At 33.6% G+C, this 25,510-nt stretch overlaps 1 protein-coding gene across 1 annotated transcript in view; it reads right to left on the bottom strand.

Moving 5' to 3' along the window:
- Positions 1-25,510, bottom strand: part of PCDH15 (protocadherin related 15) — a 689,667-nt gene that overhangs the window by 77,669 nt on the left and 586,488 nt on the right. Inside the window, exons 25-27 of the mRNA XM_024744857.1 lie at positions 23,686-23,795; positions 21,371-21,511; positions 513-640 (exon numbers count right to left, since the gene is read on the bottom strand). Of these exons, the coding sequence (XP_024600625.1) occupies positions 513-640; positions 21,371-21,511; positions 23,686-23,795 (379 nt within the window). The remainder of the gene's footprint in view (positions 1-512; positions 641-21,370; positions 21,512-23,685; positions 23,796-25,510) is intronic.

Below are 25,510 nucleotides of genomic sequence, written 5' to 3' on the forward strand. Positions count from 1 at the left end.
GGTTTTAAAAAATCTTTACTAAAGTACTAATGTTAGTAGTGTTATTTTTTTACATTGATTTAACTAGCATCTTGAATTTTAAAAAAATTATTGCAGAAAAAAGAATTACAAAATTTATTACATTATTTCTTCAATCAGAAAATGGTAATTTTATATTTGCTACAAGAAACTCCATTCTGAGACTCTTTGGAGTTACTGTAAATTAATCCTAAATATTAAAGGCATACAAATATACTAGGAAAACAGACATTTTGATATCTTATTCAATGCGAAACATCATAAATAATTTGTTCCTATTTATATAGTAAAAATAAAGCACAAAAAGTTGCTTAGTATTTACCTCATAATTAATCTGTATTTAGTTTGACTAATTAAACTCATTTATCCGTTTCAGACTTTTGTTTAAACTATGAAAATGTACTCAGTTAATATAAATTACATGGTTGTAGTTTATCTACAAAATATGATCTCTTTGACTTTTTAGTTCTGTATCTTAATAAATGTTCTCATACCTTAACTCTGAGCACAGAAGCAAACATTCTTGCATCTTCAGATACACCTCCAATGTAGAGTTTTTTCTGAAACACTGGGGGATGATCATTTTCATCCTGAATCTCAATATACACTTTAGCTCTATTGCCTGGAGGAAAAGAAATAATATATTTTTTATTGATGGTCATTAATTAGAAAAAGATGGACTGGAGTAAATAATTATTGTACTTTCTTTTGAACAGTGGAAGAAACTTAAATTAGAAAGTCATTCCTAATTGGCATGCTTAATACCCCATACCCAAAGAGGACATTGATAATGATGTTTCTGGCAACATAATGTTAAGTTGCTGCTAATTCTTTTAGTTATAATGTCTTGTTAATTCATCTTACTTGATTTAATAGACACTATTGTGTTCTGCTAATTTTAATAAAACAATTCAACCTTTCATATTTACAAATACTTCACACACATTACAAATTACACCAAAGTGACATAAATATATAAAACACCTTAAGAAATAATAGTCTGCCATAAATTTAAAAATATTTTTATTCTTAAGTATAGAACTAGCAATGATATTATCTTAGCTTAACATGTAGTATTATATATATATGCATATATGTGTGTGTGTGTGTGTGTGTGTATATATATATAAAGATTAGAAGTAAACAATGTTTGGGTGAGGTGCTTATTTCCACAAAGGGAAAACAAATTTTATCGTGCATTAGAGGCTATCTAGCATTCATTGGAAAAGATGTAGCTGGAGAGATGATTATTGTATGACTTATAAATACTGGGTTTTATAATTTAAACCACATTAAATATACTATAAAGAATACATTTCATCACATGTTAAAATCTCACGCCCTCAATCATCGCACTTTTAAGGAAAAATGTAGCACTTTTTACTAGTACAAGAATGACCCTTTACAAAGAATCTGATAAATGAAAATAACTTACAAACCAGATAAAATGAGGAATAACTGGTAAACATTTTGCAAAAAGTAGATTCAAATTACATAAATATTTTGATGTATTATCTAAGTAAACTTTTCTCATGCATTTCAAGTAGGATCAAATATACAACAATTGATCTACAAACTATCAGGCAAACCCAGATGTTATTACTTTATTGTATCCTCAGCTATAACTAATTAACACCAACCTACTGGCACAGTGGGTGGATCATGGGTGTATAATATATGTGTCGATTAAATGAATGAATAATCTTCATTGTCCTAGTAAGAATTTAGAAAAAGGCTCCTTTTTGCTTAACTTGGGAAAGGTCAGTGGGACAAGAGAGTTAACCACAAGGTTTTACACCTGTCCTACTGCTATTCATTTAGTTTCTCCCCTGTTGGCCTCTTTCCCACCATTCCTGAACTGGAGAAGCTAGAATCAAAAAGAAAAACTTACTAGGTCAACAAAGAAGCATACCAGCAGGGAAGTAAGGTTAATGATAGACTATGCTTCTCTATCCTATAGTACCAGGGCTTCAAATTGCACCCTGGTCAGCCACCAACAGAGTTCATCCAAAATGAAACCCATTTTCATCTTAGTAGCAATTTTAAATTTCTGGAATCAAAGGAGCTAATTTGATAATCTTTTTAAAAAAATAAGTCAAACTAAAACTGAGGATCTAAAGCACAGCATGGTGATGATAGTTAATAATACTGTACTATGTACTTAAATCTGCTAAGAGAATAGATTTAAAATGTTCTCACCAAACACACATATACACACACACACAACAGGACACAAATGTGAGTTGATGGATGTGAAAACTAACTTGTGGCAATCATTTCACAGTATATATGTATATATCAAAACACCACATTGTACAACTTAAATATATACAGTTTGTCAATTATACTTGAATAAAGCAGGAGGGTGGAAATTGTGATGTATCTAATTAAGGAACATAAAATAAATGTTGGCCAGTCCAAAAATAATTAAAGTACCCCTATAGTTTAATCACTAGAATAGCATTCACTTAGATTTTCTGATTCATTAACATACAATGTCCATGACACCATAGATTTCTGAGGCTCATACACTTTCACTAGGTGTGTGTAAGGACTAAGGACTGTATCACGATCTTTCACCTAATTTGGGTTTTGATTATTTCTAAGGCAGAAACTTGGAAGCAACTCTCATTTAAATTTGTTTAAGGGAATATACTATTTACCTCTTTTGAGTATTTGAAGAATCTTTTTTTCCCTCCATATTATATCATTTTTTTAAGGTAATTATGAAGCATAGAACAAGAAAGATGCAGGGTGGGTGGGGGAGAAAGGAAAGTGGTGTTGATAAAATGGATAAGAGAATACTGTGAGAAGGACAAAACAAGTGCCTGATGACCTAATACCCTCTTGCAGTCTTCCTTATGGTTGGGTGAGACAATGACAGGCTTCCAAGGAGAACCACCGGGGATGAAGGAAATTATAAACTGGATGAAAGATTGCTTGGCAAGTGTTTTGGTTAAAAGACGTTGTATCCTTCTATGCACTTTGGGGCCCAGCGCCTCATTTCCCTTCCTTCACTGACATTCTTTTTCTCCAGTTCTGTATGAGAGAAACTTCTCTTTGGGCAGTACTTTTGGATTGAGTCAGGAAGTTCCAGAAGTGACCCTTGAGGCAAGGAAATGTGAGCTACGTTCCTGGTACTTACTAGTTTAAAGAAAGAGAAAATAGAACTATTAAGAAGTAAAGCTCAGAAAAGGAAATACAAGTCAGGATATAAAACTCCTTGAGTAGATCTTCTGTTCTATGTTAGACATCCTAAACAAGGTGAAAAGTGTTCAGAAGAGTAACTGATAGTCAAAATACCATTAACTTTAACTTGACTCTATGTTTTTCAAAACGAAATTTGGTTTGGATATTTTTCCCTTTCCTTTACTTTTAATAATTAATTCTGTACGGTTATTTTTCTCTTCTTAGGGAACCCTTATTATTCTCAAGATGAATCTGTTTCTTCTATCCACATGACCAACCTATTGCCTACATTGCATCAGGTTCTCATAAAATACTTCTGAGTAATGTTCCAAGGAGTTAAAGCAATGGTTCTAGACCATGATTGATTTTGCCTATCCAGAGACATTTCTGGTAGTAATAACTACAGAGGGTGGGACAGTGGGGGGAGTGCTACTGTTATTTAGCTGGTAGAGGCCAGAGATGCTGAGAAACATCCAGTGATGAACAGGACAAGCCCCTATGTCAAAAAATTATCCAGCCCAAAATGTCAATAGTGATGAGGCTGAAAAACCCTAGTTAAAATGAGAGAGAGAGAGAGAGAGAGAGAGAGAGAGAGAGAGAGATTGGCTAGAGAAATAAAGATAAAATGGAAAGTGTGTGTAAATATATAACAATGCCCTCTCCTGAGCCCATTTATGTGCACATGCCTTCGATATGGGACTCAATTAAAATGGGCTGCAATTATTTGATCAAACATTGGTCATCGCTATCTTCACTGCATTCTTTAAAGTCAGGGGTTCAATCCCATTCACCTCCACCCCTGTCACTGCCCGTTGGCATCTGTTCCTGACATTCCCTCAATCCGTATGCTGTGAACTCCAACCATATCTGTAATTATTACTAGCATATAAACATCAAAGAAATATTGACTGTAATACTTGGGAATACAGGACCTTAGTCTGATAGAAAACATACACTAGATTAGACTGTAAAACCTTGAAGCCAAGGATGGTGTTTTTCTTATTGTTAAATATTCTTTGTGGTCTAACACATTACATAGATTTTTTTTTTTGAATTGTATCATAATGTGGTTCTATTGCACAGAACTTTCAAAAAATGCTTGGAATACCAGAGTTACATATTTTTTACTTTGCTGGTGCCAAGAGATCAAAGTTAGATCCTCTTTAAAGTGCATACACACACACACACACACACACACACACACACACACACACACACACACATCTTTTATGCTATTTTTCCTTTAATACTATTTTTGTATGTACTTCACAGGCAAACTAAATTTTAGAAGCACCATGACTTCTACACAGTCGGTGTTTAATAAATGTTGAATTAGACTAAAATTGCTACCACTCCCCTACCTGATATTTGCTTAAATAGAATGAATCACTGTATTTTATCCCCATAAATGAAATGAGATGATACATATTTAAGCCCTTAAAAAATCATAGTGCCAAGCAAGCGCATGTTGTTGTTAAGAGTAAGCATATCTCTCTTAAAGATAACAGACTTTTTTTAAAGTTTAATATTAGGAAAATACTAAATCTAAAACCATTCATAATTCCATGGGCTGTCTGGAATTACCCTGAAGATTCATGGTTCTTACACTATTGTTAACTTCCTCTCTGTTCCTCTGCCTTAGTTTATATGCCAGATAAATGACTATTTCTATAGATAAAGGAATGTTTAAGAACAAAAGGATCATCTGAGATAAGCATGTAATCTGATCTTACTAAAGGGTTTATAGACAGTTATTCACTAAGAAAATAGAGTTTGAAAAAAAAGTATAGAAGAAATGTGTTATAGTGTGTTCATTAGATGGAATTAGGAATACAATATATTTACATGATCTTTTGAAAAATAAGTTATTAAGTAAGTATGTTAGAATGAGAAAAGTCACTGTTTCTTATCTCTCAGCTTTTTGCTCTGCAGGAATTGTACTTAGTCATATTTATATACAATGCTTATTTTAAGTAGTTAGCAAGAGAGACAATATTTTGAGGTTCATTTTAGTAGTTTTCTAATTTAGCTTTGATGTTGATTTAATTAGTTTTTGCATGATTTTAATTGCTTGTATCTAAAACATACATTTTTGTATATGTGTTGGCTGAAAGGTTAATAACTGAATTAAAGAAATAACTGCATGTAACTACTGGCTTCAAAACTTACACTCAGATTACTATAATATACACTTGATTTTTTTTTTTTAATATACACTTGATTTTTAGCTAAGTCTTTTAGTGAAGAAAATGACGACATTGACAATTTTACAACTATAGTGATGAGGAGATAATCAGGGGAGTAATATTCTAAATATTAATTAAAGTTTGGCTCTGTGTCTATATTAACGTATTTTTCCCATTAGGAAAATTTAATAAACTAAGTTTCCCTGTAAACAGTAACCAACGAAACAGAAGCTAAGAATGCAATATTATTTCTTTTCACTGGCATTGCTAGCATTTTGTGCTAATGCTGAGACCACATTGATGTATTTAGAGGCATTTGCAACAGGAATGATGATGACTTTTAGCTCAGTATGTTTCCATTCAGAATAAACAAACACTATTTTAATTCATTTGTATCTATTAACCTCCATCTCTTTCCACAAAAACAGTTTAATACAGGAGTCATAAGGACCAATAAAACTGCTGTAGTTGTAAACTGGGAAATAAACAAATTTAAGCACAAGCTATGGAGCCAGAGCCTGGGTCAAATGCCAGTAATACTCCATGTACATGGTGTGACCTTACACGGGTTACTTACCCTTTCTGAGTTAGTTTCTCAACAACAACATGGTAAAATGAATGAATAAATGTAAAGCACTAAATACAGTACATGATGCCGTCACTATTTCAAATATGTCTCAGAGCTTCCTGACTCTCGAGGTAGGAGAGAGAAAGTATTATTATTATTATTATTATTATTTTATCTGAATGAGGTAGAATATTAATACCATGAAATTAAAAAAAATAATAATTTCTAGCATTGAATTATAAAAGAAATTTGTTTCATGTGGGATATTATATATGGAATATCAAATAATGTAGTGGAAAAATACATATATTTTTACTGCAAATAGAAGAATTTAAATAGTATGAAATACTGTTGGAAGACAGTAAAAGTACCATATTAACTATCCATACTTTTATTTACATGACAGGACTACAAATTTATGAAGAACTTATTTTAAAAAGTCAACAGTCTTTGAGGAAGACACACACTATAAAGTATTTGATGTAAAAATATTCTGTGGACATTACATGCCTAGAAAGAATCATTTTATCCTAAAATTCAGAATCATAGCTGAGAGAAAATAATTATGTTTGAATGGAACAATAAATGAACTTTGTATTTTTGACACACAGTCATAAACAAAAATATATATTTAAGCCCAAAGTTGTTTTATTTAAACAGAAACAATGATTGATAAATTTGGTAAATTATATGAATAAACAAACAAAAAGTCAAGCCAACAAACAAAAAGATTGTGTCTTGAAAATGCAATTTACTAAGCACTTGAAAATGTACACTGACTCTAGAGACTAATGTCACATAGGCAGTCTTGAATTGTCATACCTGTCCCGAAACACACAGACACCCCCTCCCACACACAAACACACAACAGAGAGAAACATTACGTTCTTCTTTCTTGAGACTGTAAAGGAGCTTTGTCCAAAAAGGTAGAAAAGAATCCATCAAGAAGAAATTAATAAGCAAACTCTGGTTTACCATATTTTGACAGAAGGAAAGGAAGATGCATTGCTCTTTTTTGAATAGTTTCTCTGTAACAGTCCTTGTATTGGCTTTTTTGTTTACAGTATCTCTTTAAAACCTTTTAAATGATCCATGAAGTACATTGTCATTTCTGCTTTTCAGATAAAGATATTAAGACAAAGAAATTAAGTCACTATTATAAGGAAGAGCCAGACTTTATATCCAGACATGGCTAAAATTCACCCTCAAGTCTCTCTTCATAATAAAAATAAGATTTGTAATAAAAACAAGATAACTGTCCATTAGAGACCAGAGATCAGTTCCCACCGGTTTCTAGAATACAGGCAAGCAAACAGTAGAAACCAAATAAAATGTTTCTGAATAAAGAGATAATTCTATTTCAAAGGGCAGACTATTGCAGTCACCCCTTCTATATCTAGTTATCAGTCTGAGTAATGAGTAATGACTTGAAGCATTTATAAATGCCTACAGCATTGCTGAAGGAAGAGAAAAAAATAGTATTTTGAATAATATGTTAAAGTATTTAATAGCAGTACAGGTAGAAGATTCTTCTCTTTAATGCAAAGAAAATATGAGCATCACATTGGTTTCCTATTGCTTCTGTAAATTAGTGGCTTAAACAATATAAATGTGTTATCTTAGAGCTCTGTAGGGCAGAGGGGTATCACTGGGCTAAAATGAAGATGTGTGCAGGTCTACATTCGTTTCTGGAGGCTCTAGGGGTGTATCTGTTTTGTTGCCTTTTCTAGCTTCTAGAATTCACCTGCCTGCATTCCTTGGTTCATAGTCCCCTTCCATCTTCAAAGCTAGCAATGGCTGACTGAGTCCTTCTCCTTCTGCATCACTCTGACACTGACTTCCCTATCTTATTTCACAAATAAGGACTTTCATAATTACATTGGGGCCACTTAGATACCCCGAGATAACTACAGCATCTCAAATCCTTAATTTAGTCACACATGGGAAGTCCTTTGGCCATGAAAGGTGACATATTCAATAAACTCCAAGGGTTAGGACATGGGCATCTCTTGGAGAAGGGAAGATTATTTTTTCTGCCTACAACAGGCGTATTACTGCTCTTGTTAAAAAACATAAAATGCAGAGAAGACAGAAAAGTTTTAGGGTGCTCACAGATGACAAATTTAGGAAAAGCAAAATTCTGTGATATTGCAAACATTGGAGTTTTTGTAGTTTTCTTTTATGTACAAACAACATTACTGACTCTGGTCACTAATGGTTGTTATGGGCTGAATTGTGTCTCCCCCACAGTCATATGTTGAGGCTCTAGCCCCTAATTTGAGACAGGACCATTATGGAAGTAATTCAGGTTAAATAAGGTCGTAAGTGTGGGGCCCTGATCCAAAAGGACTAGTGTCATTCTAAGAAGAGACATCAGAAAGCTAACACTTTCTCTCCCTGTCTCTCTCTGTCTCTGTCCCTGTCTCTGTTTCTCTATCTCTACCCAACTGCCTCTGTGAGGATACTGTGAGAAGGCGGTCATCTACCATTCAGGAAGAGAGGTATCACCAGAAACCAACCCTGATACACCGTGATCTTGAACTTCTAGCCTCTAGAACTGTGAGAAAAAAAATTTCTTTTGCTTAAACCACGTAGTCTATGGTATTTCCTTATGGCATCCCAAGCAGACTAATACAATGATAATACCAATTACTTAATAATTGAGTGAGCTAAATGCTTTCTGTGTATTATTTTAATTTATCCCCATAAAAACACAGTGTTATTGATTATCCACATTTTATCAATGAAGAAAACAGAGATTGGAGAGATTAAATGACGTGTCTAAGATTACACAACTAGGAAAAGGCAGAAGATTCTCACCCAAACTCTGACAATACATATTCTTAACCATTTCACTTTAAGGCCTTCCTTCAGTTTGGGTAATTTAAAAAAATCCAACATAATCCTTAAGCCTCTCTAAAGTTTGTGATTTGTGGGGAGTGGGGCAGGACAGTTTGTGTCAACTAGCATAAAATTTTAATTTATATTTAGGTATTAGGTTTTTAGATATATTTCTATGACTAAAACCACAAGAAACTGACATTTTACTAGTGGATTTCTAAAGTTTTCTAAATTTTAATAAGTGCCCTGGAGGCTGAGAATATAGAGTGATAGAATGGAGCCAGGGCAATCAAGCCAACTTCTCAGTTGTACCAGGAAAATGGTTGAAAGACTATGTAGATAATCCTGTTTAGATTAAAACTGCTCAATGAAGTCTTTCTATATATCCCTTGCTGAAAATATCCTACATCCTACTTCATAAGAGCTTGAGGCAAAGTAGAAACACCATGGATTCAAAATGAGAACATTTTTTTCCACATACTTGAGTACTTTGGGACTGATTTTGGACAAGGACAAAGGCCTGCTTCTTTATCTATAATCTGTTGAAAAACGATAGAATTATTTTGGTGATTAAATGTTATAATGAACAGATATGTGCCTATCATCACCATAAAAATGTAAAGCATTAGAGTTGTTGTCCATAAAAATTAAGAAGTGATTTGGCATACATGCTATTTTCAAAACATTTGCATAGTGAGCAAACTATGTAAAAGTGTATATAATAGTACACTATATATATACTGTTATTATATATATAATACTATTATATATATATAATAGTATTATGTATATATTCTTATTTTATATATATATATATATATCTGTGCCTGGTTCTTGACACAGAGCTCCTAAAGCTGTAAGTAGAGGTACTAGGAGAATCTTTTGTTCTAACATTTAGTATTTGACCTTGGTTCCTGACACACAGCTCCTAAGACCCTTGTAATTTCCTGAGCGATGAGTGATAGGAATGTCTGTTGGTTCTAACAAGGTGGCTCTTGGCGGGCTCCTGGATGGACACTGGTCACCAGAAAGACCAAGCCATGATTAGAGGCTTGGAACCTAATGCATCATATACACAAAAATGAAAAAAAAAATTGAAATAAACTTCATTGGTTCTTTTCTATGCATTTTCTATAATGTCATCTCTTGTATCTAAAAAGTCTGGAGAGACACCATGTGACTCTACTTTTTCAGCATAAACAAGCCCTGGATGATGCTAGTTAAGCCTATATTTTTCCCCCTAAGATCAAATGAATTTGCTTACTTGTTTGCTTGCTCATCTGTAAGAAGGTATTTCCCCAGGCATTATGTAATTTAGTTGTGACGACTTAACAAAAAAGGAATGATTAAAGAGAAAAGTGACCTTGCAATACACAATCTAAATATTCTTTATCTGTATATCTTTGCTTAGTTCATTAGTCATCTGGTACAAAACATATTTAATAATTAGATTTTTGCAGAAATTGTAGAGGCGATACAAGATGAAGCAATTTAACTACAGCAATTTAGTGCAATGAACAGGCTAAATTTAGTCCTTAGAAAGTAGTTAATAAAAATGTGTCAAGTAGAGATTCATAGTTCTTGCAATATGACACTAAATTCAAGTGTTATAGTTAATCTTTTCTAAAACATCTGATAAGAAAAAAATAATTTTTTGCTGCAACATAAATCTGTGAATCTTCAAAAATCCAAGGAACCAGATACTTAAATTTTTAAGCATCATAGTAAAAATTGAAAATAAATTTTCATTATGACAGAACATGAAATCTAGCACTATAAACTTCAAGTAATATGCCACTCCTCTACACCTGTCCCCACAGTGCCCAGCTTAGCATTTCATTCAACCACATTTGGGCCCTAAATTGATTTTTGAAAAGTTAAGTAGAATTTCCTTGATTTGTCTGCCCAACATCACTTCCTCCCTTATTTTGAACATTGAACTCCATTTTTTTCCCCTTGGGTTACTGTACTTCCATACTCCATGTGCTTAGTGGAACTGTCAATCACAGTGCTCTGCACTCCACACTTGGCCAGGTGTACATGTCTCTCAATCTAGGCTAATTAGATTCTCCCCCTCAGATCTTTGAGCTTCAAGGTCCATGATCCCAGCTGTCTTGAAGATACTGCCCCCAAAAGCAGTGTTTTGAGTTTCTGACTAAGATTGCTGAAGCTTATCTCTTTTCTTGTCCTTTCTTAGATCTTATTAAGCTTTTGCTTTGATTGTACAAGTCACAGAGTATTCTACTGAGAAGTTCTTTTTAGTATAAATCAGTCAGAGGTGGTTCCTGTTGCTTCCAACCAAATAACTGTTCCAAGTACAGGTGGAAAGACCAACGTAGTCCACATCAGAGAATGGGGACCATATCTCCCTACCTACAGAAAAAGTTTGGATTTTCCATCCCAAGGTACCAAAAGACATTATAAACTGCAAATTTTCTGTTTAGTGTTGCAAAACTTAAGTATTATATTTTAGCATATTTTCCCCTATGTTGTCATGGATGATTACATTATTTTGACCATACTTTTTGGGGAAAATGTTGTCTATTTTTGTACTTACATTATCTGGCTGTCCATCAAGATAATGGTACTCAAATCTAAAGACTCCAAAAGATGTCATGACTGTGTTTCTAAAATGTCACAGCCTACAACCATTGTTTACACAAAGAGCTTAGAAACATGTGGACTCCTTTGTATACAATAATCTACAGGAATAAATGAAGCACTTTTAGTATGTGATTGCTATATTTTTAAGTGTCACTCAAACATATCACAGCTAGTAATAATAACAAAACAATAATAATAATTATTATAGCTTTTTTTATTGGATGTCTACAGCGCTCTAATAAGGTAAATGCTTTGCAGGCATCATTTTGCTTAAAATTCTCAAACACCCTAAGAGGAATAGACATATTTTTCTTGATATAATCTTGAAGATTCTAAAGCTTAGAAAGGTTAGTAAAAATCAAAGATGCATCTGGAACCCAGGCCTGCCTGATACCAAATTCAGGAATCTTAAACAATTTATTATATCAGAGTTTTAGTTATCTGCCTTTTTCTCTGCTGTTCTATTAAGGTTATTTTTTAATCTTGAGATGTTTCATTGGTAAATCTTCTGAATTACAATATTTTTCTTAATAAATATTTTTTTACAGAATTGCCATTTACCTCTTTTAATCTCATGTATATCTTAGCATTTATAGAATATCATCTAGTAGAAATCTTCCATAAATAAAATTGAGCTGTTGGACTGGATAGAATATCTGTCTTGTGCATTTTAATAAAATATAAACATAGCAATCTCTATCAGGAAATCTTGATGGCAAGAATATACCGTAAATTAGTAACTAGGAACAGACTTTCAAAATTGAAAGTGATAGCATTTAAAATAATGATTTCCCTTAAATTGTTTGTATGTAATTATTTTTAAGATATTACATAGGGAACTAATTAGGTACAAGATACCAAGAGGGAGAAAAACAGGAATAAGACTGATTAATTGAACTTATAAAAGTTCCTGGGAATAAAAAAAATGAATTCCCTTCAGGAGAAGAACTGACTACTAGACTTGTTTTGAATAATGGTTAAAAAGAATGACAGGCTAAATTTACGTTTCTTATGTCTGAAACATAAAATTCTGTTTCTGCTTTTACATTTATATAGTATGTAAACTAAACTGAAATGCATGTCTCATAAAATATAAATATTAATAAGAATACACTAAATTTTTAAATTGTGTCTATTGTGTAGATTTAACCAAGAAATCCTTGATCTATAGTTTCCTTTTCATCCACGTGCAGGTCTTCTCTATTTATTTGGCATTAGCTATAGTCACTGTGTATCCCAAGTAAGTGTCATCCAACATATTTTTATTAGTCATAAATTTCCTTGAATATCTGTAACGTTTGCAGTTTTTGCCATTTTCTACCTTTCTTGAAATGCCTTCTTTCGTTTGACTAACCGATCATCATTACACAAATTTTACTCCTTTCTTCCATGACCTCTTATGGCTATTCCTTTCTCTCACTCACTAAATAAATGGCCTCCCTCAAACTCAGTCTTTTGCTCTTTTCTTCTGCCCGTCTCTCAGAGAGACAAGGTCAGATGGCCCTGGAGGGTCATTAACTCTCCTCTTTTGCCAGATTAACAAATAACGAGGTCACTCTATCTGGTTTAGCTTGACCTAGGAAAGGCCAAGCAGGATTGAGAACTCCACTGAGGTTGAGACAGTGAAAACTTCTGAAGGTTCAACCTATTTATAAAATCTTCCTATGTTGACACTCTCCCCCATATTTCTCTCTATTATTTAAACATAATGCTGAAATTTACTTTTGTCTAGTTAATCGACGGGAAGCTTTTTTTTTTTCTCAAAATAATCAACCAGTAAGTTTGGCTTCTTGTTAAACTTGGCAAAATAGAACATGTCACCAAAAGAAAAGAAGGTTTTCATTTTTTATAAGAGATAAAAATAAATAAAATAATCTAACAGCTATCTAAATCTTTAGCAAAATATTAAAAAGACTTGTGCTATCTTAACCCGTAGAGAAGACCTGGCCTTGATTATATAACAACAGAGTGTAGAGGGCCAATAACTGTGCTCATAAACAAAATGAAGACAATGTATTTAGCAGCAAATCCTGATAATTTTTCCCATATTTTAGATTTTTATTGAAACACAGTCGATTCATAATGTTCTGTTATTTCCCATATTTTTAATGACTAAAATGAACTTTATGTTTATGTTGTATAGATAGCGGCTCAAGCTTTCCATTTCTGGAAACATTGATATTTCTATAATACATATGACTTAACAGATTTCACTTCTGTGCACAGTTTCATATGCATTTAATATGGCTTAGTTTGCCGCTATTGAAATCGTGGATATTTTTGAAACAAAAGGCATGGAGTTTCTATTGCATAGTTTTGGGACTTCATTATTAATCAAATGACTGCTGCTCCCAGAAATAGAATATAAAGTAAAAATATTTGTGAATGAGTGAATAGTCTCCCATTTTAAATTCAGACCAATCCCAATTGAAATTCAGACTAAAAAGGCAAAATAAATATATAATTAATTAACTGTAATAATTAAACAGATGTTCTCATGAATAAAGAAAATTATACCTCCTGTCTTTTAAGTCCTGGCACTTAATCTTAGATGTAAGTTAAGGAGAACCATTTTATGCACTCTTGGACTATTAAATATTTTAATTTTAATTGCCAGTAAAAGCAATATAAAATGTTTTCCTCATGAAACATGATTTTTTCTGCATAGCACATGTGAAGAAATACATATTATAATCTACACTGTAATTTAGAAAGGTTAACTGCACATCTCTGTCATCGATTCAACAAACCACTTTTGGGATCAATGGAAGAACTTTGCCTCAATGCACTTAGCTTCAGAAATGTATTAATAAAATTCTATAACCATTTTAAAATCACATTTCCAAGCAAAGCTTTTCGCACAACTAAATTGTTTTCTTGGACAGATAGATTTTTTTTTTCTTTAAAAACGTAGTTGTCTCAACTGTGTATTTATATAAAATACTTAGAGTGTTTGAGACAAAAATACCATAAAGGATTTATGGCATTAGTTTTCATATAGTAGTCCTCAAGTTTTAAAGTAATAAAGTATGAATATAGGTTCTAAAAAACTGTGGTCATATATTTATAGTACAAATATAAGGCCTTGAATATACCTGGGATTTTAGGACTGAAAAACTAACATGTAACATGCTGCAGTGTTGTTACCTAAATTATATCAGGAATGCTTTTGTAAGTCAGTCAATCATGAGTAAAGAGTCATTAACATTATTTGTCACAGACCTTCTGTTTGGAGCCAGAAAAGCCAGGGAAATGAGATGTATTACAAGCTTGTACCCTAAAGCAAAACCATAAAGTGAAATCAATATCATTTGAGTTGTTTTAATACCAGTTTAAGGTTTATCTTAATTGTCCTGTCATTTATTCCTTATTGAAAGGCTAGTTATTGCATCAAAACATAATGATATATTTATACAAAGCTATGTTTTTTCTTCCACACTTGAAGATAATTTTACTGTAAAAGAAAAATTGCACTTCAATTGTGAAATTCCATATATCAAACTGAGCTCTAATAAAATTGCACATTATGTATTATTGCTTTTGTTTTATATAAGATAAAAAATGGTGATGACTTTGTGGCAGAAGTATTGATATAAGTTTGTGAGGAATTTCTCAAGGACATAGGCTCCTTGAAATCTCTTTGGGGCCAATAACTTTCATCCTGAAGACCCAGGAGAGACTGAGTTGTTCAGGGGAGATAAGAGAATTTATTACAGTGCTATATGTCAATTTTATCTCAATAAAACTGAAAGAAAAAAAAATGTTTCAACTACATTCTGCTCTCCAGCCTCACTGAAATGGTGAGCTTAATATGGGCATGTGGAATTTTTTTTTTTTTTTTTTGTGGTACGCGGGCCTCTCACTGTTGTGGCCTCCCGCTATTGTGGCCTCTCGCGTTGCGGAGGACAGGCTCCGGACGCGCAGGCTCAACGGCCATGGCCCACGGGCCCACGGGCCCACGGGCCCAGCCGCTCCGCGGCATGTGGGATCCTCCCAGACCGGGGCACGAACCCGCGTCCCCTGCACGGCAGGCGGACTCCCAATCACTGCGCCACCAGGGAAGCCCGGGCATGTGGAATTTAATTATAAAAGCCTGTTTTTTCTTTTCTGCTCTCCCTTTCATCCTGCTGATCTGAGGTAATCTTTTTCCTGCTGTTGAATAAAACCTCAAGATATTCCATAATTTAAAAAAATAAACAGATTTAGTTAATAGAAAGTACTATGATCATATTGTTTTTTAAAAAAGATTCCCTAGTTCAATATATTAATCAATACTTCAAATTTCATTTAAAGGTAAAACTTTTTCTTCCTTCCCAGCTAAGATGTGCTCCTGGAAAGTATCCTGTCTTTGGAGAAGAGATTGTAAGAGATTTCTTTTTTATTTATTAATTACCTCTTCACCTATTTACTAGCAGCTGTTTTTTTAACACTCAGGTTGCCATCGTCTGGTATTAGAGATTGAGGAGGAAAGATTGGTAAGGTAGGCAGGAAAGTTTCGACTTAATCATTATTGTGAAACGGCTGAACACTTTTGGGCCAGACCTGTGTTTAAAACAGACTTTGTCAACAGGGCACTTTCAGTATTGGTGTTCTCTCCTGCTGCAACTTTATTTTGGAAGTGCTTTTCAATTACAGTTGACCTCTGAACAACATGGGTTGGAACTGCACGGGTCCACTTATTTTTCATAATAGATATTTTGTAATAGTAAATACTACAGTACTATACTGTCCAAGGTTGGCTGAATTTGCTGTTTAACAAATGTTTTCTGTTAATTTGGATTATTTTATTCATCATTTATTCATTCATTTGATCATATATTTATTATATTACCCACTACTTCCAAAGAAGATTAATGAAGCTTAAAAGATAAAAGTTAGTAGTTAAGAGAGGAAAAAATATATCTGGAAGCCCTGGGTGAAAAATCTAAAGCACTTGAGGGAAAATTTAATCCTAAACTTGGTAACAGCACAGTGCAAGGACCTGAGAGGGTTATATAGTTCCTATTATCTTAAATTCATTGACTGTGAAAAAAATTCCCCTGATTCAACAAATATTTCAAATATCCTTGGATTAAGATAATGTGTTTAGGGATTTGAGGAAGACGACTAAGGTGACAATGTAATATTTGAATCTTCCTCATTACTAAAAGACAGAGATTTGGATGGCAAAATATTGGGAGAAAATATACCATGCAAATGGCAATTCTAAAAAGCAAGACAATGGCTTGCAGGAATGCCTCCCTTTTGACAAAGACTTGCTATCACTTGCTATAAAAGCGGCAGACCCTCTAAGTTCTCTCCTGTGGTGCAATCCACTCATGTGCAGGTCTTAAGGCCCTACACTGCCTATGAGGTTTGGAGTTCAGGGAGCTGCATTGCTATGCTGATTGCTAGGCTGATACTCCTGCTTATACTTCTGCAGGGAGTAATAGGGTCCTTGCATCTGACCCAGAAGTTTATTTTTTTATCTTGTACCAACATCCACAGAACTTTATTGGTTAAATTATTAACCCATGTAGTTATTCTTGTGGGTATTCTCCTGCTTTTATGTCTCCTCCACCATCAAGTTTTAAGTAGGATAATATCCTAGCATCAAACCAAAAACCCACAGATAATATCTAAAACTAAATAAGGCAACAAGCTAGCCTCCAGATCACAGAGTATGAACTTCTGAGGAAAACAAATGACATAAACCAGATCTCTGTACTAACTGCAAGTGTGATAACTACTGCTTTTAAGGGAGTTCAGAGAGGGCTACGGGTTTCTGGTGGCCCTGAGAGCTGGTGAACCTCAAAGTTACCAGCACACACTAAATGAAGAAGATACTAAGTTAATATGAACGCAGTAGCAGGACAAAACTCCACACTAAGGAGAAAGGAAAAAACAGTGAGAGCAGAATATAAATTGAGCAGGACAGGCACAATAGGGGAAAAGCAAAGAAAATGTCTCCAAGTAAAATGGGAGTGCAGAGGAAAGCAAGCAGATTTCTAAAAGCTGAAGAATAATTTTTAACACATTATGAAAATAACTGAAACAGGTATTCTACAGCTGTGAATTAGAAAAGCATTCCTGAAACTACCCTGAAAGATTAAAAAGATAGAAGGTAGAAAGAGAAACATGAAAGATAGAAAAAGATCATGGTCAAAGCCACAAAGTAAAAAGAGAACAGTAAGCAAAAGAATAGAAACCTTTTCTTCTGCCTTTCCTATAGGAGTTGGACCTCAGAGTAATCAAATATTTGATATTGAGAGAGTTTTTATAGAAATATTTTGGCTAATACATATAGAAGAAATAAAAGGAAGGAATTAATAGTTGGGAAATGATTAACAGTGGCTGCTATTATCACAGGAGGAGAGAGCCAAAGAGACTTGGTGTACCTCCTTAAAGAAGTAGTGAGTTTCACCTATGATTTATTTCTTTAAAAACAACAACAACAAAAAAAAACTGGATCTAATCAAGACTCCGGCTCTAATGACAATTTATAGGAAATAAAGAAGACAGAGAAAAATATGAAGTGACCCACTGAAGATACAGTTGTCGAAATCCAGGTTTCAGAGATCTGATTTCTCAAACAAATAACAAGATGGATAAAAAGGAGTGACAATGGTGAAGCCTATAGATTAAAAGAGACTTAAAGAGCTGTCAGCCAACTGCAGTATATGAACTTATTTGGATTCCAATGTGAATAAATTTTTAGTACAAGTATCGAATGGATATCTGTTGATACTGAGGAATTTTTGTTAGTTTGGGGAGAGTAATAATGGTATTCTAATTGAGTTTTAAGAGTCTTTATCTTTAAGAGATACATACTGAAATACTTACAGATGAAATATTATGTCTCTGTGTTGTTTCAAAATAATGAAGTGAGACTAAATGAAAGATTTCCCAGGACTCAATGAAGTTGGGTAGTTGATACATAGAGGTTCATTATAATAGTCTGTAATTTTATTTACGTTTGAAATGTTCCCTGCTAAAAGATTAAAATGTCTTAAACACTGCTAATATCAAATTTTGGAAATGTGCTGTAATTTTTTTCTATTTTAATTATTAATTTGCTTTAAATATTAAATTCACTTACAGCATAGTTGTAAAACTTACTTTGAAAATTATTTCATTAATAAATTCTTGGTAAAGAAATTATAATAAAATCCTTCTTTAATGAATTAAATTTGTTCTGTTTATTACCTTTATTCATATGATATGTGATAGAGCTAAAGATAATAGGGTAGCTAATTCTAAAGAAGGAATGAAACTTTAAACAATTAACCTCAATTTACATAATGGTCTTATTATTTGCATAGCTAATGGATAGGGTTTGATCATAGGCCATTAACAGTCATTAATAACTGAAACTGTATTAGAAATACTACATGGGTTTGTACTTCAGACTCAAGAAGCAAAGGTTAGTCATGACACAGACACAGAGAATGGACTTGAGGACACGGGGAGTGGGAAGGGTAAGCTGGGACCAAGTGAGAGAGTGGCACGGACATATATACACTACCAAATGTAAAACAGCTAGCTAGTGGGAAGCAGCTGCATAGCACAGGGAGATCAGTTCTTGCTTTGTGACCACCTAGAGGGCTGGGATGGGGAGGGTGGGAGGGAGATGCAAGAGGGAGGAGATATCGGGATATATGTATATGTAGAGCTGATTCAGTTTGTTATAAAGCAGAAACTAACACACCATTGTAAAGCAATTATACTCCAATAAAGATGTTTTAAAAAAAAAAAAAGTCCAGTCATGAAATGTTATTGGGTTGGCCAAAAAGTTCGTTCAGGTTTTTCCGTACGATCTTATGGAAAAACCCAAACGAACTTTTTGGCCAACCTGATAATAACAAATAGTCAAAGCATTAGGCATTAAACAAACTAACATTTAGCTTTTCGGCTTCACACATTTCTGAGAGGATAATTCATGAATTTGCTAACTGGTCTCACTGTGCATACATTCTAGGGCACATGTAAGTATACATGGGTGTATTAGCTAAACTTTTATTAGCCTCAGATTTACATTTAAATTACAGTGAGAACTAGTTTACTATACTCACATATGAAACATCAATATGTCTTTATGTTTAGAAATCAGAGCTATTTCTTGAAAAATGCTAGGGTCTACAACTTAAATATTTGGCAAATTTTTTTTCTAATTCTAACTTTCCGTTTGTTTCAAAGAAAGATGACAAATGGTTTTCAATTAACTTTTACATTTATTTTTATTTGCAATAAGATAGTTTACATTATGTAATTTAGAACTACTCTAACCTTTCAACTCCTGGTTTAGTCAATTTAATTTACAATTGAATTGTAAATTGTAAGCGTCCTCTATATTTTATTAAAATGTAATTGCTTGCAGTTTAAAGATTTTAAAAACTCAAATAACTGGTCTGCTATTTTTTTTTTTTTTTTTGCGGTACGCGGGCCTCTCACTATTGTGGCCTCTCCCGTTGCGGAGCACAGGCTCCGGATGCGCAGGCCCAGCGGCCATGGCTCACGGGCCCAGCCGCTCCGCGGCATGTGGGATCTTCCCAGACTGGGGCACGAACCAGTGTCCCCTGCATCGGCAGGTGGACTCTCAACCATTGCACAACCAGGGAAGCCCCCTGGTCTGCTATTTTTAAACAATTATGTAAGTGATGCATAATCACTGAAGACAATTTAATTCCTGTAATTCCAAAGACACACTGTATATAATCTGATTTTTCCAATGATTTGGTTGTGCTTTTACAAACAACTGTGCAGGCCTCTACCTTAGATCCGTAAGTGAGATTTGATATACATGAACAGAAGTGATTTATTTTTATGATCATCAATTGCTGAACTGATACAGAAAACTCTGTAGCACATCTTTTGCCTATCACTCCCACCTTGCTCACTCTTCTCTTATCCTGCTGGGGTGTTCTCTCTCTCTCTCTGGCATTCATATGGGTACTCTTGCTCTGGCTCTCAGGATCGCTTCTTTTTCCCTCTTTCCTGTTTTAAAGATGCTGATTGATGGAGTGCTGTGAGAGTATGTCCAGAAATGGGCCCAGAGTAAAATATAAATGTTTCATACCCTGTTTTGTTATTTATACTTTCTCTGGGCCTCTATTCTGCTAGTAGTTAAATTAAATCAGGTTTGCCTGAGTTTTCTAGATTTTAAAAAATTTCGATTCATTATAACAGCTGATATATGACAATGTTAAGTTACAAAAAGATGGATTGCTTAATGTGCAAAGGAGTGTTATCTCAATGGATGGAAAAGAACAGTGTTTATCCCATTACCAGTAACATCTCTCAGAATCTATGCTGGCCCCCTTCACAAATTGGCTTTTACTTGGTTCGCTGTATGGGTAAACTACACTACACCAAAATGTTGAAGAAAGATTTTGGAGTCAAAAGATAGCTTACATCTCCCACTTTTCATTTACTGACAGTAACATTTTTTTGAAAAATCACTTAACCTTTTCTTGTCTTTGTAAAATGGGGATAATAAATCTCATTTCCTAGAAATGGGTGTGAATTAAGTATAATGCTAACATTATGATAAATGTTAGTCACTCTTTTTAAGAAGCATTTACCTCTGCTCTAAGAAAATACAAAGTACCAGAAGCCACACAATTCAGTAAATGTATGGTAATCATGTGCCCCTTAACAATATACATTCCAAGGGGTTAGCCATAACTACCCAGTGTAATTAAGAATAAGGTTTTCTATGCAACATACACCAATAATGATGGCATTCCAGTAAGACTGTGCACAAAATTTGAAAACATTGTGTTATTACCTTGACATTTAAGAAGTATGAAGTCATTCTCTGCATTGTCATATATCAGATCTTAAAATGAATGGGCAGTCATCTTTGAGTGTTAATGATCTTTCTACATTCTCCACTGAGGATTTTATTTAGACATATATATTTCATTAGAAAATAAGTAAAAAACACCATAAAATTCTTGTAAAATCCTTAAGTAATACAACTTACTTTTTGAAGGAACACGTAGGTTGGCGAGGACTACTTCCAGGGAATCAGCTTGGACTCGAAGTACATAGCTTGTCCTTGTCTCATAATCCAGAGGGCCATTCACATAGATTACACCCGTGATGTTATTAATTCCAAACTTATCTAGAATTAAAACACAATTCCTTGGTTACTCTCTTCACACTATAAGGGAAAATAATTCTCTTTAAAAAGCACTGTGATTTTTAAAACACATATAATAAGAGTTACAAAATGCTGGCTTTGGAAACTCTGTTCCAGTTCCCGAAATTATCAACATCAGTGTTTCCCTAAATGCATGTTTTGAAATTCAAGTTTTTTTGAGATCCTCCTGGAAATTGATATTTCTATGGTCAATTAAATCTGAAACAATGCATATACTATTTCCCTCACCGTAGATACACATAATCTTCTGCCATACTAAATGCTTCTAGAAATTTTGTTTTAAAGAAATCCATTTAATTTTGTTTAAGCAATTATTTTATGACCTTATTGGATTATTATACTTTTTATGATTTAATGCATCTTATTATCCTGCAGATTTAGTGTTTTGCTAAGAATGTGAGAGGGAACAAACAGAACAAACAGATAATTTCATATGTTGATTATTTAGAAAATATTATTTATTATTCTAAATATCTTAAAATATTTTGCCCTGAAGTCTATTTATTTATTTATTTATTTATTGCGGTACGCGGGCCTCTCACTGTTGTGGCCTCTCCCGTTGCCGAGCACAGGCTCCGGACGCGCAGGCTCAGTGGCCACGGCTCACGGGCCCAGCCGCTCCGCGGCATTGGGGGATCCTCCCGGACCGGGGCATGAACCCGTGTCCCCTGCATCGGCAGGCGTACTCTCAACCACTGCACCACGAGGGAAGCCCCTGAAGTCTATTTATTAAAATAAATTTGGTCATATATATTTGAGTGAAGGGCAGGGCACACTGGCAACCTTTGTAATATCCCACCTCTTTCACTCTCTCTGTCTTTTCCTCACTTTGGTTTTCTCCACAGCATTTATCACTGCCTAAACACTATATGTTTATTAGCTTAATAATTGTTTAATAATTGTTACTATCTCCTCTTATTGGATTGATAAATTCTATGAGGGCAAGGATCTGTCTATTTTGTTCACTGCTGTATCCTAAGTAGCTAGAAGGTACTGAGTACATGATAGATGCTTAATAAATATTAGTTGAATAAATTGATAAGCAAATAAATTGAATGTAAAAAGAATCATTGTGGTGGAGTGTGGGTAATAAGTAGAGCCACTTTGCTAACTTCAAGGAAGAGAACAGATAGAATTACAGAAAAAATTATAAGAACAGATTCAGAAAGCTTAGCTTCAGTCAGATGTTATAAGTTCAAGGAAAAAGGAAAGTCAGTAATATTTGGAGAGGAGGCATAACAGCACAGGAGAAACAAAGACAATAAGAAAAGTACTACATTGAGCACTTGCTTCAGGGGCAGTAATTTCCAGTAATGGTTGGTCACTGAAATACTTGAAAACAGCTTTTATAATTTCCTTGCAAACTGCTTTACAACATTAACATTCATTCGTTTAATATTGAATATGCATGTGTTTTTTAAATATATATTAACTGGGTTTTTAGTTTGTTTGTTTTTTTACCACCTACAACATGCCAGACCATTTAACTCATAAAAAGGGAAAACCAAAGGACAACTAACCTGTGGGTCATAGGTGAAACAAAGAATCAATATGCAAATTGAAAAACTGAGTTATGAACTTATTCCCACAGGTTAGCAAACCATTCCATTCTCAGTGAAAAGTGATGGTAGACAAAACTCAAATTATTTATTTACTTATAACTGTTGATTATATGTTTGATTTGACAGTTTGAGGACTCATACAAAAGGCTTTTTATCATGGATGTGGCTCTTTGGGCATTCACAGTTATTTCTGTTCCTAAAATTTCTTCAGGATTAGTTAATGTATGACATGGGGTAAGGGCTGTGGATGGCACAAAACAGTGGCAAGAGACTACTGCAGGCTATGATTATGACCAAAAGCTGAAAGTATGCATTAATTTTGAACACGTTATTAAAATATCCCTAATTCAGGGGGAGGGGAACACTTTCAGAATTGGATATTGAGTATTCCCTAAGGGAAATAAATAGCATTTGTCAATATAACTGGATTTTTAATCAGATTCAGCACATAGTTACATTTAAGTCAGACACATCTTACTAGAAAAATAGGGTAAAGAGTAATTAAATCTGAAATTTATTCCAAATCTAAGTTTATTGTTTTATGATGAAAACACAGACTAAACATATACTCACCCTCTTCATTTCCTGCAACAATGGAGTACACAATACTCTGATTGATGGCTGCAGCAGAAATTACACCAACCATAGTCCCTCTGGTTGCAAGTTCACTTACTGGAGGCGGTCTGCAGGTTTAAAGATAATTTATTTTCCTTGTCCATTTTGTCATGATGGAGTTTTGAATTTAATAATAGAATATGTTAGTATTGTGCGTGTGTGTTTATTTGAATAATACTATTTTTTGAACTTTTCAACAAAGTAACACATTCAGACTCCAGCCCTAACTGTGTTCAAAATTATGCAAATGTTCTTTGTTAAGAATGTCTTGTTACCTGTATATTACTACTTTATTATCTGCCAAAAATTGTATAAAATTCATTTTACTTGTCTCAACTTCTGGACAGAATGCAATAGGTAGATACAGTTTGCTATCTCAAGTTGCTAAAGAAAAATATTGCTTTTATGTTGGTAATATTAGCATATTTAAGCAAATGGCCTCCAGATATCTCTTTCTAGTCTAGTCCTTACCCTGCTCTACTTTAAACTTTAACTGTACTAAACGTATTTGAATGGATGGCATCACAAAATTAATATTTCTTTTGAATTCACTTATTTTACTTAACTGTAACCATATTATTCCCCCAGTACTATGACCTTTAATTTTATTTATCTATTTATTTTTAAATTTTTATTGAATTATAGTTGATTTACAATGTTATGTTAATTTCTGCTGTACAGCAAAGTAACTCAGTTATACATATATAGTCTTTTTCATATTCTTTTCCATTACGGTTTATCACAGATATTGAATATAGTTCCCTGTGCTATACAGTAGGACCTTGTCGTTTATCCATCCTATATATAATAGTTTGCATGATACTTAATTTTAAAAATATATTTTCAACAACACAGTATCTCATTCTCAAAATATCCATTTTATTTTACAATATTGGTCACTGTGACTAGGCTATTATAACTTTACCTTCATAAACTAATGCAAACAATCTCACTCTTACAATTCACATACTTATATCATCCAACTCCAACAGATTTAGAAAATTCTTAAATATAAAGTTTTAACATCTCCGAATCTTTTTAAAGTCCAATCTATCTAACCCATCTGATTTCTATAAGCTTTAGCCTCTTTCCTCAAACTGATAAGATAAATCCTACTGACACTCTTTCACATGGCCTTTTATCTTGTAATACTCACTCTCTTAATATTACCTTTCATTTTTATCTCCATCTTCTCAGTTCTTCTAATCTAGATTACATTACACAATTATATTGTGCTTACATGAAGTCTTTTATAACAAATTCTGAGCTACAAATACAGTCTGAAATATTAAGTACATACAATCCTTCTTAAACATCTTGTCCAAAATGCTATGTTCTTTGCTACTGTACTCCATATACTTGATAGACTAAAATTACCCAAATGTAAAATGATCTATCTTACAGACAGATGTTATAGCACCTAATGGTGGTCCATATCTCCAGTGAACGGTCAATAACTATTTCTTGATAAAGAGTAAGAACTAACCTGTATAATTTTTTAATGAAAATTATAAAGTATTTATCTATTTATTTGTTTAATTTTACTTCTCTGCATATTTTCTGCCTTCTTTTGTTAATAGCATCCAGATATTGCTTTGGATAACCATACCTCCTTCATTGTTAGTCTAAATGGTTTGGGTAGAATTGACCCAATCCCCCAGGTATATTGATAGACACACACTACCCAGCTCTGGCCAATGAGGGCACTTTATTTTGCTTTGCTTTATGTTCATGTGTGGTAAATGTTTCATGCAAACCCAATGAAAGTCTTGTCCAAGAATGT

The sequence above is a fragment of the Neophocaena asiaeorientalis genome, unplaced genomic scaffold (genome assembly GCF_003031525.2).
Source record: "Neophocaena asiaeorientalis asiaeorientalis breed wild unplaced genomic scaffold, Neophocaena_asiaeorientalis_V1.1 scaffold131, whole genome shotgun sequence".
Lineage (NCBI taxonomy): Eukaryota > Metazoa > Chordata > Mammalia > Artiodactyla > Phocoenidae > Neophocaena > Neophocaena asiaeorientalis.